This window comes from Hydra vulgaris, chromosome 05 (genome assembly GCF_038396675.1).
Source record: "Hydra vulgaris chromosome 05, alternate assembly HydraT2T_AEP".
NCBI lineage: Eukaryota > Metazoa > Cnidaria > Hydrozoa > Anthoathecata > Hydridae > Hydra > Hydra vulgaris.
In genome coordinates this window covers 40,992,501-41,015,000 of record NC_088924.1, presented here as the reverse complement: position 1 = coordinate 41,015,000, position 22,500 = coordinate 40,992,501, and the positions used below count along the sequence as shown (strand labels likewise).

The 22,500-nt window shown below is 31.0% G+C and overlaps 1 protein-coding gene across 3 annotated transcripts in view; it reads left to right on the top strand.

Moving 5' to 3' along the window:
- The window catches only part of LOC101234357 (uncharacterized), a 90,839-nt gene that overhangs the window by 24,561 nt on the left and 43,778 nt on the right, over window positions 1-22,500 (top strand). For all 3 annotated transcript variants that reach the window (XM_065798210.1, XM_065798209.1, XM_065798211.1), the window contains 7 exons: window positions 13,480-13,648; window positions 13,930-14,095; window positions 14,317-15,403; window positions 15,598-15,751; window positions 16,057-16,244; window positions 16,708-16,779; window positions 19,853-20,137. In XM_065798210.1, the coding sequence (XP_065654282.1) occupies window positions 13,480-13,648; window positions 13,930-14,095; window positions 14,317-15,403; window positions 15,598-15,751; window positions 16,057-16,244; window positions 16,708-16,779; window positions 19,853-20,137 (2,121 nt within the window). The remainder of the gene's footprint in view (window positions 1-13,479; window positions 13,649-13,929; window positions 14,096-14,316; window positions 15,404-15,597; window positions 15,752-16,056; window positions 16,245-16,707; window positions 16,780-19,852; window positions 20,138-22,500) is intronic.

The following is a 22,500-nucleotide window of genomic DNA, read 5'->3' as shown; positions in this document are numbered from 1 at the left end:
TTAAGTCCTGCTGTCATTATAAGTCCTTCATCATTATAAGTCCTTCATCATTATAAGTCCTTCATCATTATAAGTTCCATTCATCATTAAAATTCATCATTATAAGTTAAAATTCATTATAAGTTAAAATCATTATAAGTTATAAGTCATCATTATAAGTCATCATTATAAGTTAAAATTCATCATTATAAGTTCCATTATAAGTCCTTCATCATTATAAGTCCTTCATCATTAAGTCCTGTCCTGCTGCCTTGTAGGATACGCCTTTTTAGGCAAAGGCTAGGAGATGCCAACTCCGATTTAAAACACCCCCTGCCTTGGGGCTCTTGGTTTGAGTAAAGGCTAGAGATGGTGTCTCGATAAAAATACTCATCTTGGGCAGATGTTAAATGCACCCAGCTACTGTCTTTTAGAAGGCCTCCTAGGCAAAGACTTAAGGGGTAAACAGATTCTATCTATTGACCAGCCTCGCACCCCTTCTTCATCTATTAGGCTGGCGCAGATGTATTTTTAATACATTGTTTCCAGTTTAGGATGTTGAATGCTGGATCTTCTTGACTCAATGCATGGGTTTGCTTGTGTCACTGTTTTTATGACTAGGCAACTCATTCTATTATCTCCTTATGAGGGTACAGCTCTAAAACTCAGTTTTATGGTTCTGAGGCCGGCTGGTAGTCAGGTTTCCCGAACTCTGTGGTAGCTCTCAGAGAGGCTGATTCCATCAACAGCTGAAAAATATCAAAGTATTAACAGTGCCATGTTGCGCATGGATGGTGTCCCTGTTTGTACTTTTGGTGTGCATTGCGGAGGCCACATTTGGAGCCCTTTGTTACGGCTTAGGGTTTATTAGTAGTAATGAGGCAATTGCTTGGGCTATTAAGCAGTGTTCTGAGTACTATCTATGCTTTGAGTCAAGTTCTTCAATCTAATTTAAAAATGAATAAAGTACCAAAAACTATAAAACACAAAAAACCATCATCATCACCAAGTTCTCTAAACCTATCATTCACTAATATTCGTGGTCTTCGAAGTAACTTTTCTTCTGTTGAGTCTTATCTCTTGCAAAGTTCACCAGACCTACTTGCTCTTTGTGAGACTAATTTGAGTTCGGCTGTCTCATCTTGTGATCTTAGTGTTGATGGTTATCTTCCTCTGATTCGTAAAGACTCCAATAGTCACATGCTTGGCCTGGGCATTTACATTCGTAAGAATTCACCTGTTTGTCGTGAAACTAGGTTTGAATCCACAGACTATTCTTTCATGTGCTTTCGTTTAGCACCACTTCACTCTATTGCCTTTCTCTTTGTTCTATATCGATCTCCTTCATCTCAAGACTGTACTCTTTTTGATGTTATTTCTGATCATATTGACCAAGCCCTCTCTCTTTATCCATCAGCTAATATAGTTGTTGTCGGTGACTTTAATGCTCACCACTCTGAATGGCTTGGCTCTAGTGTCAGTGACTCTGCAGGCATTAAAGCCCACAACTTTTGCCTTTCTCAATCCCTAACTCAAATAGTCAACTTTCCAACTCGCTTTCCTGACAACCCTAATCATTTACCTTCTCTACTCGACTTATGTCTTGTTTCTGATCCTAGTCAGTGCTCAGTTTCTCCACATTCACCCTTAGGTGCTTCTGATCACAGTTTGATCTCTTTACAACTAATATCTCATTCTTCTTCATCACCTGAATACCCCTACTATCGAACCTCTTACAACTACAGTAAAGCTGACTGGGATTCTTTCCGTGATTTTCTTCGTGATGGCCCTTGGGTAGAAATCTTTCAACTTCCTGTTGACAAATGTGCTTCTTATATAACTTCGTGGATTCAGGCTGGCATGGAATCTTTTATTCCCTCTCGACGATTCCAGGTCAAGCCTCACTCTCCTCCATGGTTTTCCTCACACTGTGCTGCTGCGATTGCCAATCGAAACCGTTACTTCCATATTTATCAGCAAAACAATTCTCCAGAAAACAGACGTCTGTTTATTACTGCTAGAAACAACTGTAAAAAGGTTTTGTCTAACGCCAAAACCCGCTATTCTCAGGTCATGAAATCTCGTATCTCATCTCAAAAATTAGGCTCTCGTGACTTCTGGAGAATCTTTAATAATATCAATAATAAGGGCAAATCTATAATTCCACCTCTCTTGTATGGTTCAGACTTTGTCACCTCACCTAAAGACAAAGCCGAACTGTTTGCTAAAAACTTTTCATCAATATCATCTCTTGATTCCACTAATTGCGTTCTACCTGATATTGCCAACAAACAGGTTGATTCATTGCTTGACATTCATATCACTTCAGCATCTGTATCTAAAGTGATTTCCTGTCTAGACTCTTCTACAGCTTGTGGCCCAGACAACATACCTGTTATTGTCTTGCAGAAGTGTTCTCCAGAGCTGTCGTCTATACTCTCAAAACTATTCAACAAGTGCTTATCAGAGTCTTGTTTTCCAGCCTGCTGGAAAGCCGCATCTGTTATCCCTATCTTCAAAAATTCTGGAGAGCGATCTGATTCGTCTAACTACCGTCCCATAAGTCTTCTTCCTATCATAAGCAAGGTTTTTGAATCTTTAATTAACAAACACTTAATTTCTCATCTTGAATCTAATAACTTACTTTCTGACCATCAATATGGATTTCGATCTTCTCGTTCTACAGCTGATTTGCTAACAGTAATAACTGACAGGTTTTATCGTGCATTAGATGAAGGTGGAGAGGTTAAGGCCATCGCTCTTGACATTTCAAAAGCGTTTGATAAAGTTTGGCATGCTGGTCTTCTCCATAAGCTTTCTTCTTATGGTGTATCCGGCAACATCTTTAAGATCATTGAATCCTTCCTTTCCAATCGTAGCATAAAAGTTGTCCTCGATGGACAACACTCTTCTTCTTATTCTGTAACTTCAGGGGTTCCTCAAGGTTCTATCCTTGGCCCTATACTCTTTTTAATTTACATTAACGATCTTCCAGATATTCTCACATCTAAGGTGGCATTGTTTGCTGATGATACTACCATTTATTCTTGTTGTGATAAGAAACCAACACCCTCTGATTGCCTGGAGGGGGCTTTTGAGCTTGAAAAGGATCTCACTTCTGCTACAGCATGGGGCTCACAGTGGCTGGTGAACTTTAATTCAGATAAAACTCAATTTTTTTCAGCCAATTGTTATCGCAATAATTTAGATCTTCCTATATTTATGAACGGTGATGTACTCGATGAGTCACCTACTCTTCATCTTCTAGGATTAACTCTTACTTCCAATCTTTCTTGGAAACCATATATCAAATCGGTTGCAAAATTAGCATCTGCTAAGGTTGCATCTCTTTATCGAGCTCGCCACTTTCTTACTCTGGATTCTATTCTCTACCTCTATAAATCTCAAATCCGGCCTTGTATGGAATACTGTTGCCATATCTGGGGCGGATCTTCTAATGATGCCCTTTCTCTTTTAGACAAGGTGCAAAAACGCATTGTAAACATAGTTGGACCTGCTCTTGCAGCCAACCTTCAACCATTATCACATCGTCGTAATGTTGCTTCTCTTTCTCTTTTCTACAAATACTATAATGGGCACTGCTCGAAAGAGCTAACGTCTCTTGTGCCATCTACTAAAATTCATTCTCGTGTTACTCGTCATTCAATTAAGTGTCATCCTTTTTCTGTGACTGTTCCTAAGTGCTCCAAAAACGCTTATTCGTCTAGTTTTTTTCCTTGAACATCAGCTCTTTGGAATTCGCTTCCTTCATCTTGCTTTCCTGATTCATATAATTTGCAATCTTTTAAATCGTCCGTCAATCGTTATCTTGCTCTACAATCTTCATCTTTTCTCTTACAGTAACTTCCAACTTTAATTAGTGGCTGCTTGCAGCCTTGTTGGAAGCGAAGATGTTTAAAAAAAAAAAAAAAAAAAAAAAAAAAAAAAGTTCAACATTATCATTATATTCATACATCTCTTCACGATCTTTTTGATATAAACAGTCAACATTAGCTAAATTTATTCCATGATTGTAATAAAGTTGACTTTCAAATGACATCAAGGTGGCATATTTTTTCATTACGGAAGCTCCATCATTTATAGTTGAAACAATATCTTCTGAAATGTCAAGTTTGATGTCCTAGAGTTTTTTTCTGACAATTGTTTTCAGTTTTTTCAGCATTACAACTACCTGATCCAGCAGAAGTTAATTCAAATTGCTTAGATTCAGTGCCATTGTGAATTTTGATATTTAAATATCTCTTGAATGTATTATTAGTCCACTCATCAATTATTGTAGTAAATTTCTTTCCCATGACTTTAGGCTCTTGAATTTTTAACACAAATTCATTAAAAACTTCTTCGTAGTATTTTTTAATGTCTTCCCAAACTGTTGATCTTGATTTAGGCATTTGATGACCGCGTGATGACAAATATGATTTAGTAGCATCCAAATTTATTATTTGATTTATTGAAAATCCATCTTTGGCTGGACATTTTGATATTAACAACTCTCTAGACTCTCGAACTGTAAAACTTGTTATTGGACGTTGAATTTTTTGATTACTTGGACCTTCTGTTGATTCGGATGTATTCTTTCTTTTAAGAGATATATCCATGCCATGTTTCAATTTTAAATGATTCAAATTCGTTGTTCCATAATTAACAATCGTACAAACTTCATTACAGTTGCCAACTTGACATTTTGCCTGATTTTTACTGATTTTTACAAAATGTTTCCACACTTCACTCGTCATTTTCTAAATAAAATTTTATTTTAGTCAACGTAACCTAAAAAAGCATGAGACTCATACCTGATAGTAGTATTTATAGTACTTCTTTGTATAATTTCAATAGTTACTTGATTAAATTCACAATTAAACAAAGATAAATTTAAAAAAATTTCAGTACTAGTGAATTAATTATGATATAAAATTCACGGAAATTGTGTAACTTGGAAATTGAAATAAAGGGTTCGTAACAAATTAGATTTTTAAAAATGTGGCGGTTATTTTTTAAAAAAATGCTGAAAAATAATTTAAAAACTTTTGCACTATTTGTATACAAATATTTGGGTAAAAATACAAATATTTGGGTGACCCCAAATAGTGCTAAAAACACCAAATACCCAAATAACAAATAGTTGGGTTCGACATCCCTAGTTAAAATAAGATCCAGTTAAAAAAAGATTCAGTCAAAACAAGGTTAAGTTAAAACAAGGTTAAGTTAAAACAAGGTTAAACTCATTAAATAGTTTAAAAAGTATTAAAAAAAGTTCTGGAGAACACTTTTGTAAGACTATGACAGGAATGTTGTCTGGACCACAAACTGTAGAAAAGTTAAAGAGATTTTCCTTGCTAATGTTATTTACATTAGCAAGAAAAATGAGTGGTTTTGGTGTTTAACAAGTGATGTTCAGGGATAAGACAGAGAAAATAGTTCTGTTTTATCCTTGAGAGATGTAATTAGATCAAATATGTATATTAGAGATAAAATGTAAACTTTTCTTTACTAATGAAACTGTTTTGTTTTCCAAAAGTTTCTAGAACCTAACTTCTGAGGTAAAATACAAGATTTAGTAAACTGGGAATTTTGGAGCTTAGTATCAATACTTAGTAATACTTTTCTACAACAATTGCTTGCAATAATAAAAAAGAGCTGTTTTTGTGAAAAACAAAAAAAATGCTTACAATTAGCAAATGAGAAAAAATTCTTACAAACTAGCAACTGAGACAGTAAAAACTGTAAAGACTGTAACCACTATTAAGTTGTGAGTTACTAGAAAACAAAGAATAAAATTAAAGAGCAAGAAAACCGTTGACAGAAGACTTCAAAAGTTGTATGTTGTATGAGTCAGGAAAACATGAAGATAAGAGAAAGTTATCTGTGCTAGAAAGAAACAACAAAATCAATATAAGTTTTTAGAGCATGCAGGGACAGATAAAGTAAAAGGATGTGAATTTGCTGATGGTAGCTTCTTTGAACAGCAAAAGAGATGCAACCTTACAACGATGGGAGAAAGGCTCTAGATTTGATAAAGCATGTCCAACTACGTGTTTGTTTACTACAATTTGTTTTTAGACTAAAGAGGAGCATCATTAAAAGAACCAGCACAAATATGACACTAGTATTCCATACAGAGACGAATAAGAGAAGTAGAGAGTGGAATCATGAGTAAGATAATGACAAGCACAATAAAGAGAAACAACTTTAGCAGATGCTAACTTTGCAATTGAATATCTGGTTTTTGTGAGAGGTTAGTAGTGAACAATAATCCAAGGAAACATAAAGAAGAGGACTTAAAATTGCCATTCATTCATATAGGAATGTTGACAGTATTACAATAGTTGTTTGCAGTAAATAAATGATTTTTGTTGGAGTTAAAATAAGCTTGCAGTTGGTCACAAGCCACTGCAAGCCCCAAGTTGAATTGTCAGCAAAAAGAGCCACTTTAGATGTAAGGTTGTCAGGAAAATCATTAATGTAAATAAGAAGCAAAACAGGACCTAAGATAGAACCTAAAAGTACCCAAGAATTTACTGGAAATGAAGAACCCTGTTAGCCTTCAAGGATAACTTTAAAAATGCAGCTAGAAAGAAATGGTTTGATAATCTCAAAAACTTTCCTAGATACACCATATGAAGCAAATTTAGGGAGAAGACCTGCATGTCAAACTTTGTTTAAAGCTTTAGATATGTCAAGACCATTTCGCCTCGGGATGTAAGAAAATTGTTGATCAAAAGAAGACTGATTAGATGATAGTTAAAGGGGTCAAAATATTCTCCAAAAATTTTGAAAATTGGAACAATGGATGCTATTTTTTAGCAGGCAGGAAAACAAGACTCAGTCAAGCATTTATTAAATAGTTTAGAGAGAATTGAAGAGAGTTCTAGAGAACAAAGACTATGAAAAAAATTGTAAGACTATGAAAGAATTGTCTGGACCACAAGCTGTTGAAGATTTCAAGACATCGCTTTAGCAATAGGAGTTGGACTAATTTGTATGTCTAACAATGGGTTAACCTGTTCAACTGAAATGACAAGAAGAGTTTGTCCATAAAATTCAAGAGTCGAATTGTAAGAAATGGTTTTTGTAAATAGTTCTACCTTTTCCTTGGGAGAGGTAATAAAATCAGTTCATGAATTAGAGATGGAATGTTAAACTTACCATAGTTAATCATGGTGTTGAAGATTTTTCAAAAGTCTTTAGAGCCCAACTTATGAGACAAGATATGAGATTTAGTAAACTGGCAATAATAAATTTTAGCATCAGACAGCATTTTTTTGATTTAATTTCTTCCAATTATAAATAGGTGTTTGTTCTCGAGAGAGTTGTTGTTTTGAAAAACATAAACAAAGTGATTACAATTAGATATAGCAGCTGCACAAGAAGGTAAAAACCAGGGAGTAGAACGAAGCTTGACTTGGAATGAACAAAAAGAAATAAAAACTTCCATATCTGCCTGGATCTTGTTAGGTTTAACAACAATATTGCTGGAGGGGTAAAGAAAAAAAGGCATGATCAATTTGCCAAGAACATACTTCTAAAAGAGTGCAGTCTTGAGAAGAAGGAGAAAGATAAGGAACAAAGAGAAAAGGTGATAGAGTGAAGAAGTGCTAAGCAGAAGCACATACAAAAATAGTCAGTGGATCCAAACCTGATTTCTTAACAAATTAGTGAATTGATGCATATCTATACGCCCAAGCCAGGCATGTGACAATTAGATTCTTTGTGAATCATAGGATAGTATTGCAAATCAAAAGAAAGTACCCATCAATACTGAGATCTGAATAAGGGATAAGCTGAATTTAAATTTGCCTCACAAAAGCAAGTAAGTCTAGCGAATTTTTCAAGAGGTGAGATTCAACTGATAAATAGTTATTTTTCAGACCAATTTGACTTATTATTGAAATATTGAAAGAGTTAGGTGATGAGAATGGTTATATTGAAAGAGTTAGGTGATGAGAATGGTTTTTTATGTTTAATATTTTTGGTTACTTTGGGCATGGTTTAAGTTTAAATTGAACTTAAATCATTCACAGATAGAGCACAGCATCCCAAGCAATGATGTATGCAGTTGTCTCTCTCCTGCTAATTAACCTAAAGTTATAACTAAAAGCTCCAAAAGCATTAACAGGGACACAATGCACAACATGACCCTGTTAAAACTCTATAAAACTAAAATATTTTACAGCTGTTAATGGAATCAGTGCCTCTGAGAGCTACCACATAGTTTGGGAAACCTTACTACCAGCCAGCCTCAGAATCATTAAACTGAGTTTTAATCCTGTACTCTCATTAATGGATAACATGAAGAGTTGCATAGCCACTATCAAGGAGGCACAAGCAAAAATCTATAAATAGAATCAAGAAGATCCAGTATTCATCATCCTAGGTAGGAATCAATGCTACACAGGTTTACATCTACGCCAGCCTAATAAATGAAAAAGGGGTTCCAGGCTGGTCAACAGAGTTATTCTGCTTAGCCCTAGTAGTCTTTGCTTAGTAGGCCTTCTAAAAGACAGTAGCTAGTTGCACTTAACTTCTGCAAAGATGAGTATTTTTATTGAGATACAGGCCTTGTTAAGAAGCGTTACGCATCTCGCATTTTGCTTGCAAAAAGGCGATTTGCCTACGCGTTCAGCAGTTTTGCGCTACGCAAAAACTTATATCTTATAGAATATTTAAATTATCTTTTGATTATCGTTAACGTGACGTATAACAATATAAGCAATAACCGCAATTGTAAACTAATAGATTTTTTTGTTAAAGAAACAGTTTGTTTCATAATTTTTTTTTTGTTATTAAAAATTAGTTAAAAAAAAATTAAGTGTTTTAAGTTTTATCTTAAGGAATTAAATATATAAATTCCTTTTAAATATAAAAATTATTTTTAGTCATAATAGTTTAAATAATGCACGATTTATTTTGATGCAAATATTTGAGAAAAAAACAAACTGTATGATTTTTAACGCGGTAATAAAATAACTTTAATTACAATGCGGTACTTGAAAAGACGCTAGTGACGCAATATAACTTCTAACGATGCAAAATATATTTTCTGAGTTGAGTTACTTAGAAATGCGTTACGCGTTTTCGCTATGCAGCGAAATCTCGTAACAACGCCTGAGATACCATCTGTAGCCTTTACTCAACTAAGTGCCTCAAGGCAGGGAAATATTATGTCAGAGTTTATTTCACATAGCCTTTGTCTAAAAAAAGCAAACTCTACAAGGCAGTAGGACATGAGGCAGTTAGTACTGGGTTACATGATACCAGTAGCAGGGTGATTATGGTGATTCTAAACCTGACCTGACCTTGAGGTTGAGTGAGATTTCAATTGAAACCTAAGGAAAGAAATAAAAGCTTCTATACCTACCTGGATCTAGGAAATGAGCTAGTTGGTGCAGTTATGAGCAATTAGACAAGCAACACCATCCCAAAAATAAAATAAAAATAACTAAAAGGATCTCAGTCAACTTTAAAGTTTTTTTAATATCTATCTCTCTAAAAAATGTTTTCTATTATCTATTCTATTATACAAGTAAAAGTTTCTACTTTCTTATTGCTACTATCATACCTTCTAATCTTATCTAATTGTTATCATACCTTTTAATCTTATCTAATTGTTATCATACCATTTAATCTTATCTAATTGTTATCATACCTTCTAATCTTATCTAATTGTTATCATACCTTTTAATCTTATCTAATTGTTATCATACCATTTAATCTTATCTAATTGTTATCATACCTTTTAATCTTATCTAATTGTTATCATACCTTCTAATCTTATCTTATTGATATCATACCATTATTTTCTAATTTTCTAATCTTATGTAATTTCTATCATATTTTTATTTTAAATCATTTAAAAGTTTCTACCAACTAAATAAGAATAAACATAAAATGCAATACAATATAAGAAAAAAAATTAGAATATATGCCAAATAGAAATTAACTTTAACTTAGTTAAAAAAATTTAAAGTTAACTTAGTCTGTCAGGTCAGGTTATCCTGCTACTGGTAACATGTATCCTAGTACAATCTGCTTCATGTCCTGCTGCCTTGTAGGATACGCCTTTTTAGGCAAAGGCTAGGAGATGCCAACTCCGACTTAAAACACCCCCTGCCTTGGAGCTCTTGGTTGAGTAAAGGCTAGAGATGGTGTCTCAACAAAAATACTCATCTTGGGCAGATGTTAAATGCATCTGGCTACTGTCTTGTAGAAGGCCTCCTAGGCAAAGACTTAAGGGGTAAACAGATTCTATCTGTTGACCAGCTTCGCACCCCTTCTTCATCTATTAGGCTGGCGCAGATGTATTTTTAATACATTGTTTCCAGTTTAGGATGTTGAATGCTGGATCTTCTTGACTCAATGCATGGGTTTTGCTTGTGTCTCTGTTTTTATGACTAGGCAACTCATTCTATTATCTCCTAATGAGGATACAGCTCTAAAACTCAGTTTTATGGTTCTGAGGCCAGCTGGTAGTCAGGTTTCCCGAACTCTGTGGTAGCTCTCAGAGAGGCTGATTCCATCAACAGCTGAAAAATATCAAAGTATTAACAGTGCCATGTTGCGCATGGATGGTGTCCCTGTTTGTACTTTTGGTGTGCATTGCGGAGGCCACATTTGGAGCCCTTTGTTATGGCTTAGGGTCTATTAGTAATAATGAGGCAATTGCAACCTATCATTCACTAATATTCGTGGTCTTCAAAGTAAATTTTCTTCTGTTGAGTCTTATCTCTTGCAAAGTTCACTAGACCTATTGCTCTTTGTGAGACTATTTTGAGTTCAGCTGTCTCATCTTGCGTTCTTAATGTTGATGGTTATCTTCCTTTAATTCATAAAGACTCCAATAGTCACATGCTTGGCCTAGGCATTTACATTCGTAAGAATTCACCTATTTGTCGTGGAAACTAGGTTTTGATCCACAGACTATTCTTTCATGTGCTTTCGTTTAGCACCACTTCACTCTATTGCCTTTCTCTTTGTTCTATATCGCTCTCCTTCATCTCAAGACTGCACTCTTTTTGACATTATTTCTGATCATATTGACCAACCCCTCTCTCTTTATCCATCAGCTAATATAGTTGTTGTCGGTGACTTTAATGCTCACCACTCTGAATGGCTTGGCTCTAGTGTCAGTGACTCTGCAGGTTTTAAAGCCCACAACTTTTGCCTTTCACAATCCCTAACTCAAATAGTCAACTTTCCAACTCGCTTTTCCGGTGCTTCTGATCACAGTTTGATCTCTCTAAAACTAATATCTCATTCTTTTTCATCACCTGAATCCCCCTATTATCGTACCTCTTACAACTACAGTAAAGCTGACTGGGATTCTTTCCGTGATTTTCTTCGTGATGGCCCTTGGTTAGAAATCTTTTGTCTCCCTGTCAACAAATGCGCATCTTACATAACTTTGTGGATTCAGGCTGGCATGGAATCTTTTGTTCCCTCTCGACGATTCCAGGTCAAGCCTCATTATCCTCCATGGTTTTCCTCACACTGTGCTGCTGTGATTGCCAATCGAAACCGTTACTTCCATATTTATCAGCAAAACAATTCTCCAGAAAACAGACGTCTGTTTATTACTGCTAGAAACCATTGTAAAAAGGTTTTGTCTAACGCCAAAGCCCAGTATTCTCAGGTCATAAAATCTCGCATCTCATCTCAAAAATTAGGCTCTCATGACTTCTGGAGAATCTTTAATAGTATCAATAATAAGGGCAAATCTTTAATTCCACCTCTCTTGTATGGTTCAGACTTTGTCACCTCACCTAAAGACAAAGCTGAATTGTTTGCTAAAACTTTTCATCAATATCTTCTCTTGATTCCACTAGTTGCGTTCTACCTGATATTGCCCACAAACAGGTTGATCCATTGCTTGACATTCGTATCACTCCAGCTTCTGTATCTAAAGTGTTTTCCTGCCTAGACTCTTCTACAGCTTGTGGCCCAGACAACATACCTTTTATTGTCTTGCAGAAGTATTCTCTGGAACTGTTGTCTATACTCTCAAAACTATTTAACAAGTGCTTATCAGAGTCTTGTTTTCCAGCCTGCTGGAAAGCGGCATTCGTTATCCCTATCTTCAAAAATTCTGGGGAGCGATCTGATTTGTCTAACTACCGTCCCATTAGTCTTCTTTCTATCATAAGCAAGGTTTTTGAATCTCTAATTAACTAACACTTAATTTCTCATCTTGAATCTAATAACTTACTTTCTGACCATCAATGTGGATTTTGATCTTCTCGTTCTACAGCTGATTTGCTAAGAGTAATAACCGATAGGTGTTATTGTGCATTAGATAAAGGTGAAGAGGTTAAGGCCATCGCTCTTTACATTTCAATAGCTTTTGATAAAGTTTGGCATGCTGGTCTTCTCCATAAGCTTTCTTCTTATGATGTATCTGGCAACATCTTTAAGATTATTGAATCCTTCCTTTCCAATCGTAGCATAAAAGTTGTCCTTGATGGACAGCACTCTTTTTTTTATTCTGTAACTTCAGGGGTTCCTCAAGGTTCTATCTTTGGCCCTATACTCTTTCTAATTTACATCAACAATCTTCCAGATATTCTCACATCTAAGGTGGCATTGTTTGCTGATGATACTACCATTTATTCTTATTGTGATAAGAAACCAACACTCTCTGATTGCTTGGAGAGGGTATTTGAGCTTGAAAAGGATCTCACTTCTGCTACAGCATGGGGCTCACAGTGGCTTGTGAACTTCAATACAGATAAAACTCAATTTTTTTCAGTCAATTGTTATCGCAATAATTTAGATCTTCCTATATTTATGAATGGTGATGTACTCGACGAGTCATATACTCTTCATCTTCTAGGATTTACTCTTACTTGACCATAATGTCATTAATGTTAATAGAAATATTTCACACTCGTATATATTCATAATTATATATAATTATGAATATATATATATATATATATATATATATATATATATATATATATATATATATATATATATATATATATATATATTACATAAAATACTAAAATTCAGCTTTACTAAAAAACAAAACAATTGTTCTAGTATAAAATAACTTATATTATCAATTCCACAAGTTATAATATAAATAAAGCATTACAAAAAATGAGTGTTATACAAAAAAAAAAATTAACAATCACATTTTGTATGCAAAAAAAGTCAATTTGAAATTCAAACTTGGCCTTTTTTATTCAATGTAGTTTGCATTAATATTTAATTTTTCTAACCAGTATCTAATAGTATAGACAAAAAAAAGTTATTTATATTTATGAAAAAATTATATTTATGCGAGAGCCTTAAATTGCTAATGTAAATCACTTTAGGGGAGTGTGGGTTAGAGCAAGAGCTAAAGCTCTTGCTTCCCGCCAAGGCCTGCATCACCCTTTTTAAATTTTTTAAAAGTTAATTTAGATACTGATTAATATTTTATCAATTCAATTACATTTTATTGACCATTCTAATTTAATTTTTTGTTTTATTTTATAGACATAATCTCTAGTTTACCAAATCAGTTTTCTAAATTGATTGGTGGAGGTACTCAAACTGGTGCTAAGTATGAAGTATTAGGTTGCATTTTAGAGTTAGCTAAAGATGGTTGTAAATATACATTTCTTGCAAAAGAATCAACATGCAAAGATAAACTATCAGTTTCCAGGTAACTGGAATTTAATATAAATTTCAATGTGTAATTTTCAATGTGGTTTTTCTATTTTGTGATTTTCAAGTTTCAATGTGGGTTCTGAGTATTTTGTTTGTGTGTGTGTGTATTTTAATCTTGATCTTTAAAATAAGATACACTGTTATTGTATGTTTTTATTGTATTTTATATATACTATATTTTGTAACCCTAGTTTTTTAAATAAAATGTTATTATAACATATTGTAAAACTTTTATTAATATAATACAAATTTAAAGTATGTGTGACCATTGTTTAGACTTTTCGAATACTTTTTTAAAACTGAAAAGCTCAAAACTCTTTCAAAAGATATGATGCCATTCAACATCATGGATATAGAGAGATTTGTTGTTGACTGTGATGGAGAAGTCGATTTTGAAGCTACTGCAAAAGAGAGTTTTGATATTATTAAAAGAATGCTTCGGGTTTGAAATATTTGATTATCGTTTGTTACTTTTACATGGAATTTAATAATTTCTTTATATAAATCTATAATTTTTTAAGTATTATAATTTATATTATACATTTATACAATTAATATAAGTGTAATTAGTAATTTTTTAGTTTGATAAAGAAATGGTTAGTTATGTTAATTATATTATGTTATGTAATAATTATAACATTTATGTTAAGTTTTTTTTTTTAGGTTGATAATGGTAAAGTTAATTTTAATTTTAATTACAAAGAAATAAACAGATCAATGTCAATAAAAAATTTTGCTATTGAACTTACTGGTGAAATAACGATTGACGATAAAGTTGTACCTATTGCATTTACGAAGCCAAAATCATCAACCGATGCAAAGTTCTCACTAAAAGTGACCAGTATAAATATTGCTAATTTTGCTTCTGTGTTTTCTAAAAAGCCACTTTATGATGATAAAACACCAGAACAAGCTAAACTATTCGCAAACACAATAATTAATGAACCGAGTATCAATGGTATTTTGAGTGTTGATGAAAGTTTTGAAATAATACTTCGCGGAGTTGTTTCTGAAATAGTCGAGTTAGGTGAGTTTGTGCTTTACCTTGTAGTTCACAAACCAGCAGATAGTGCATCTGCTGTTGCATTAGTTGCAGAACTCAATTCTCAACCAACTAAAATACTTTCAACTTTGACTGGTAAGGATTTGAGCAATATTCCCATAATCAGTAATATTTTATTAAATGTTGTAATTGAGTTTGCAAGTAAAAACATAACAGTATTAAAAGATGCTAAAATTAACAGAATTTTGGCAAAGTATGCTATAAATGGTAAAAGGATTTTGCAAGGAACCAAAATAAAACTAGAGCTTCCATCAAAGTCTATACTTCAAAATCTAGAAACAAGTTTAAAACATTTACCAGAAACAATATATTTTTTGTTGTACATTTTTGATAATCATATTGCCTTTCGTTTTCTTCAAGATGCTCCAATTGATTTAGCAAATATAATGTCAACTTTCATAAAAAAAGTTCCTGAGGTACTCTTTACTAAAATATATAAAGTTTCTCCCAACATTGAAGTAATGCAGTTTGATATCAACATTGAGACAAAAGCTATTGAACTTAAGGCTGTTGCTAAAGAAGATGTTATTCTAGGTGAAGACTTGATATCACTTGAAAAACCGAAGTTTGAGATCAAGACTAAAGTTGATGGGTCATGGTCCTTCGAAATGACAGCGACTAAAAAAATGGCAGAAAAATCTATGCTTGTATCTTTACAAAAGAAAGGACCCCTTTTTGTTTTCAATGGTAACGCTAGTATTTTTGTTTTCTTATTTTGTTATTTTGAAATATGTATGTATTTATGTATATATGTATGTATGTATGTATGTATGTATGTATGTATGTATGTATGTATGTATGTATGTATGTATGTATGTATGTATGTATGTATGTATGTATGTATGTATGTATGTATGTATATATGTATGTGTATTTGATAGGTAAAATTGACACATTTACTATGAAACAAGTTGCTGAAAATTTTGGTGCTCAAGAAACTGCCAAAGAGATCATTTCACGTTTTCAGTTTTTAGACTTTGACGTGAAAGATGTAGAAGCAACAGCTGTGTTTAATAGTGGATTGCTTGAGTTACAGTGAGTTTTTTTTCAAAGTTTTAAAAGAAAAAAGTAATGATAATTTAAATACACACTTTTTGGGCGCTTACTGAAGTTTCGTAAGTTTGGCGCATTTTATGCTCTATATGTTTTTAATAGAAATGCTTTATAGAGATGTTCAGATGAAGGAAAAGTGAAATTTATAGTTGTTTGGTTTATTCAAAGCATAAATATGGTGAACAATGCAGTGTTTCTTATAAAACAGTTTTTTTATTTTTGTTTATTTGTACTGTGAGTAATATAATGCATTGCATAGTTTTTAAAATTGTTTCTGCTTCTTACAGTATTCGTGCCAACCCTGTATTTTTTACTTATGATGACACGCAGTTTGAGGGATATATTTTTGATACTTCGGAAGGACGTAAAATGGCATTTACTTTGGTAATTCATAAATTATCAGTGAATGAACTTATTGAACAAATATTTGGGAAAAAAGTTAGTCAGGTTCATTGGATGAATGATTTGACTGCTAGTAAGTACTTTTTGAAGAAAAAATATCTTATGATAATAGATGTGAAGTCTCAAAAAGAACTCTGGTTTTAAAAGTCAAAAATCAATATTTGTTTCTAGTCTTTAGTGTCATAAAGCTTCAAAAATATTGTTAGATTTAGGTAGTAATGAAAGCCAAAGACTTTTAAATTAAGAAAAAAAAGATTCTGACACTTAAAATGCCCTTTGTCTTTTCTTAATTTAATCTATAAGTCTCTTACATTTTTGGAGTGTCCGGATACCAAAGACCAGGAATAGTTATTTTGTAACTTTTAAAATTGAAGTTTTTTTTTGCAGTCATCCCAGGTTATGATGCAAAAAAACATTTACATAATAATGAAAGTGTTCATATGCATCAGCCAGTTTAAATGTAAATTTAAACTGGCTGTAAGTTTTTTTTTCAAATAACAATGAATAAAATTAAAAAAACAATAAATTATTTTTAGGTTTAACCATTTCAAATATGGAATCTACAAAAGACTTTAATTTTACAATATTTCCAAGTCAACTTCGTAAAGGTAAACTTCTATATATATATATATATATATATATATATATATATATATATATATATATATATATATATATATATATATATATATATATATATTAGTGATGTACCGATAACACTTTTTTGGCCGATGCCGATACCGATGCCGATGGATCGGAAAAGGCCGATACCGATGCCGATACCGATGAATTAACTAACTATTAAAGTTTTGAAGATATAAAGCCATAGAGCTTTAAATTGGGTAAATTTTTTCATGTAATCCATACTGGTAAACAAATACTTGGACCCAAATAAATAAACTTGCCTGTAAACAAAGTCAAAATAAACAATTTTTCTAAAAATTCTAAGTGATGCATAAAGTTTAGATTATTTATTATTTAATAATTATCAAAATGCAGGATAAAAGTATTAAAATGCCATCGGTAATGCATATCGGTAAATTAATAAAAAAAGGCCGATACCGATTCCGATTGTACAAAAAGTGGCCGATTAAGCCGATGCCGATGCCGATTAATCGGTACATCACTAATATATATATATATATATATATATATATATATATATATTTATATTTATATATATATATATATATTTATATACATATATATATATATATATATATATATATATATATATATATATATATATATATATACATATATATACATATACATATATATATATAAAAAAATATATATATACATATACATACATATATAAAATAATTTTTTATTAACTAGTAGGATTTTATTTTATTTTTTATTCTTATATACATATATATACATATATATATATATATATATATATATATATATATATATATATATATATATATATATATATATATGTATATAAATATATATATATATATATATATATATATATACATATACATATATATATATATAAAAATATATATATGTATATATATATATATATATATATATATATATATATATATATATATATGTTTATATATATATATATATATATTTATATACATATATATATATATATATATATATATATATATATATATATATATATATATATATATACATATACATATATATATATATATATAAAAATATATATATACATATACATACATATATAAAATAATTTTTTATTAACTAGTAGGATTTTATTTTATTTTTTATTCTTAAATAATCCTAAAACTATTGTTTGTTCCAGATTTACAGTTATTTTATATTAAAATAATATGATGTAAATAATGTGAAAGTAAGGCTTGTGTGAAAGTGACTCAAATGTTAAAGTGAGGCTTGTTTGAAATTGAAATCAAAAATAAGTACACACAAAAGTACAAGTATAGATTAAAGGCTAAATAGTATTTTTTTTATATAAAAGTCTGGAAAATTTAATTTAATGAAATAAATCTGTTACATATATACATAGCTTGTATCTAAAAAAATGAATATTAAATAGTTTTTTGAATCTAACATGTCTTATAGTGATGGTCAAGAAGCTTTCAAGCAAATTTTTAGCAACACACCACATGACCTAAAATCAACCAGTTTGCCACTTTCACATATAAACTTACATATATACACACATACACATATATATACACTTACACCAATAATAAATAAGAACAAAACACAAACTTAAATTTGTGCACTACTATATAATATACACTAAAATAAAAAAAAGAGAACAATGACATCTTACAAGATGAAAATTTAGTTTTGATAACATTATTGTAAGGCTGTGACAGGAGTGTTGTCACAGTCTTACAAAGTTACAAACTGTAGTATAGTTAAGTAAGAATTAACTTTAGCAATAAAAGGGTGTGTTTTGGGTGTCTAACATTGAATTAATCTGTTTCTTTATCCTTGAGAGAAGTAATAAGCTCAGGTTCATGTATAAGAGATGAATTGTCAGACTTGCCTTTATTAATGACATTGACAATGTTGAAGATTATCCAAAAGTCTCGAGAACCTAACATCTGATTTAAAATACAAGATTTAGAACTATAAGGCTGTATATAAAGATCTTAGTGTTTAAAAAAATGCTTTTTTGTGTCAGTTTCTTGCAATAATAAAAAGTCATTCACTAGAGAGATAATAGAATGATATTATAACATTAAAAAAAATGATTATGATTAGAATTTGCAGCTGCATAAGAAGGAGAAACCATGGTTGAAGAAGTAAAAGATAAAAAATTTTATGGTTTGAACATTTAAAAGGAGAACAAGGGGTAACTGAGCTTGAAACAAAGGGTAACTGAGCACATGTCTGAACAACTGAGAACATTGAGACAACTGTGCACATGTCTGAAACGAGAGTGAAAATAAGTGATAAACATTGTTATGAAAATGTTTCACAAATTATTTGAGAATGAGATTAAGAGAAATATTTTTAGCTTTGGTGCAGCTAATGTTAAAAAATAAAATGTTTCAAAAATATAACACAATATTTAGGATTATACTAGAATTTTGCAAGAGATGAGATTTAATAAAAAGTTACTTCCAGAAGCATCTGTAAAAGATAAATTGAGTTAATTTTTACAAATATGTATATAAACATGCTGACTCCTTGTTATTAAGTATAAGTTATTTTATACTCCTTCTAGAACATGGAAAAGGATTCCAACAGTTTATTAGAAATGTATTATTTGTTCTAATAAATACAATCTAATATATCTCTTATGGCATTCCAACTGACTATATTACTTTTTCTGAACTTATTCATCACCCAAATAATGATTTCTAAATGATGATCATAATCTTTACTCATTTACAAATTTACATACACAAAACTTAAAAAAATATGTTACAAATACTTAAAAAGTAGGTTCCACTATTTATCTTTATAAGAGAAGAAAATTTTTTTTATTAAGGTTCCTGAGATTTTTTACAAACAGTCTCCAAAGATTTCTCTTTAATAAAATCAAGTAGATTTTTAAAGTGATTTCAAAGACTTTCATTAAAAAAAAAAAAAAATTTCATTTAAAGTTTGCATTCTTTTTTCTAAATTGTTAATAATTTTTTTTCTTAGTTTATTTACTGTTTTTCTCAGTTTATTTACTTTTTTTCTTAGTTTGTTTACTTTTTTTCTTAGGCATTTTTTTAAGCACAGTTGTGACAATACCTGAAGACTGCAAAGGTGAACAACTTTGCGATATTGCCAAGGATAAAATGAGTGTTGGTACAAAATTGTTTATGGATGGTCAAATAACTACTGATGGTCTTACAATGAAAGGAAAGTATATGGGGTATGGCTTACATTTCGGGAAAAACTTTATTTTAAAAGATACCTTTTTGGTAATAAAGATTAATAAAAGTTCTGCTGAGTTTTCAATTGATGGAAAGTTAACACTATCAAATCCTAAACTAGATTTTGAAGGTATGTCTTTAATATTCATACAATATATGTATTACTAATGTGTTGGATTCTATATATTATGTAATTAAGTGTGACAAAAATGGTAATGACAAAAATAGACGAGGGTGAAAAGTGTGCAAGGAGTGTTGATTTTTGTCATTGTATGTATTACTTTGTATCTTGTTAATCATTTCTAAAATATTTTGTCTACTCCTCACACCTTAAACTCACCCTTAAATTTTTTTAGTTTTTGTGCTTTGTGTTTCTCAAAAATAAATGTGTTTTGAGACACATTTATGAAGTAAGCATTAAGAGCCATTGTCTGTAAGAATTAGACAATTTTAAAGAAGAAAAAATACACATTTTAGTCAATTTGCTTATTTTTGCATTATGTCATTCTTTAAGAAGCTATAACTGGAGCATTATTTATTTTAATAAGTTTTATCAACTTTTTATAACAGCCAACCTCAAGTTTTACTAAAAAAAAAATAAATAAAAAGTTTTTGGTTGTCTAGAAATTATAGCCTAGAAGTACAATAATTGTAAACAAGTACAAACTTTAAGAAGCCAAAACTATTAAAGCTTACATAGCCACACAGATTTTTTTGTGCCAGCTAACTCATTGGTAATAAAATGCACTTGAATAAACAAATGCACTATTATATAAACAATTCACTGATATTAAAAAAATAAACATGTATTAAAATCAGAGAGTTTTCTGTTGTTGTCATTTAACCATCTATGTCAGCATTATATTTTAAATACTGTGATAATATATTTTATAATACAATATTCATCTGTTCTTGTATTGCTATTCCAAATTCATTTTCATCATCTTGACTGTCATCGTAAATTTGAAAGTGCTTCTTACTGATAGAGCTCATTCAACCCCTTGAAACAAATAAATGGTAGTAAATTGTTCACATGTAGTTTTGAGAGTCACATCAGCAAGTTTGTCTATTGATATTGGCAAATGCAGTTTTTAAGATGATTTTATTTTCTATTCTTTTATTCATTGTTGATGTTATCTGTAAAGATGCTAGCATGGGCATGTCAAAAACAATCCTGTCAATAAATGATGTACTACAAATATCTTCATCATCTCCGGCTTTTGCTGCATCTAATGGATAGATACTATTTAGATAAATTGGAATAGATCTAAACAACCAGCATATAATTTGTCACCTTTATACGAAAGATTATCATATAATTTGAGTTTCAATGTGCCCAATAATGCGAAGGATGTTGAATATGTATGCACTTCTGAATAAGGATTAGTGCAACAAATAGGATAACACGTTTTCAAGTAATATTTTCGACATTTGAGAGAATCATATACACCTTTGTCACATGACTTGTGGTTTTCCATATCCAACAGTTTATTGAAACCTTTTATTCCAGATGCAATTCATTCATTCAACATGTAGTTAGCGCTTTTGCTTGTTTTTATTGATCTTGATTCAGATGACCATTCCTTTTAGATGCTTTCCATCCAATACCATTGGTAAGCCTGTGATATGCAAATAACCTTTCACTTTTTTTTAAACTTCTCATAAGCCTAATTAAAAATAATTTCAGCTCATTCCATTCATAATTTGTCACATGCAGTTTTAAATATTTAAAATGCTTTGAAATATCTCTATCCAATTGCTCAATGGTTAATAATTGCAAGGTATACTAGCACATCTAAATAAGTTGCCAGGTACCCTGCACATTTCTAATAATTATACAAAAAAAAATTGCAATAGCAAACAAAGTTTAATTATTTGCAATGTGTTTAATTTCTTTGTTATTCTTCTAGCTCCTTCATTGTGTTTTGATGAATGTGAGCTTTTTATAGTAGTTTCTCACCACTCAATGCAAGGCCATTGTACTATAATTAGTAATTCATTTTTTAATTAATATCCTCAATAACAATACACAGAAGAAGTGTAATGATTTGAAGGTAATCAAAAATAAGTTATGGATATCATGAACTTTTGTCAAAGCAATTACCAAGTAAATTTTGGGTTCAATCTATACAATAATACCATGGATGTTGAATTAAGGGTAATTATTTTATAAAATAATATCCTCAATAGCATATAGTAAAAAATACATAGGAAATGAACAAATTGATTTTTCTAAAAAGTAAGTTCAGATAACTCATACTTTTTTTTTGTAAATGGCAGTCTACACGTTTATAAACATATTTCCAGTTAAAATTTAAAAATTTTTTTTGGCTTTATTTTTCATAACAGTCTAAAGTTAAAACAATTTTTTCAAAAACCTGTTTTTCACGGCTGATTTTTTAAGATGCTAATTCAACCACCCTCAATTTTGTTTTTTATATTGAAGATTAGATCCACAGCTAACATTTGGTGTAAAAAAAAGTTCTGTTGCTT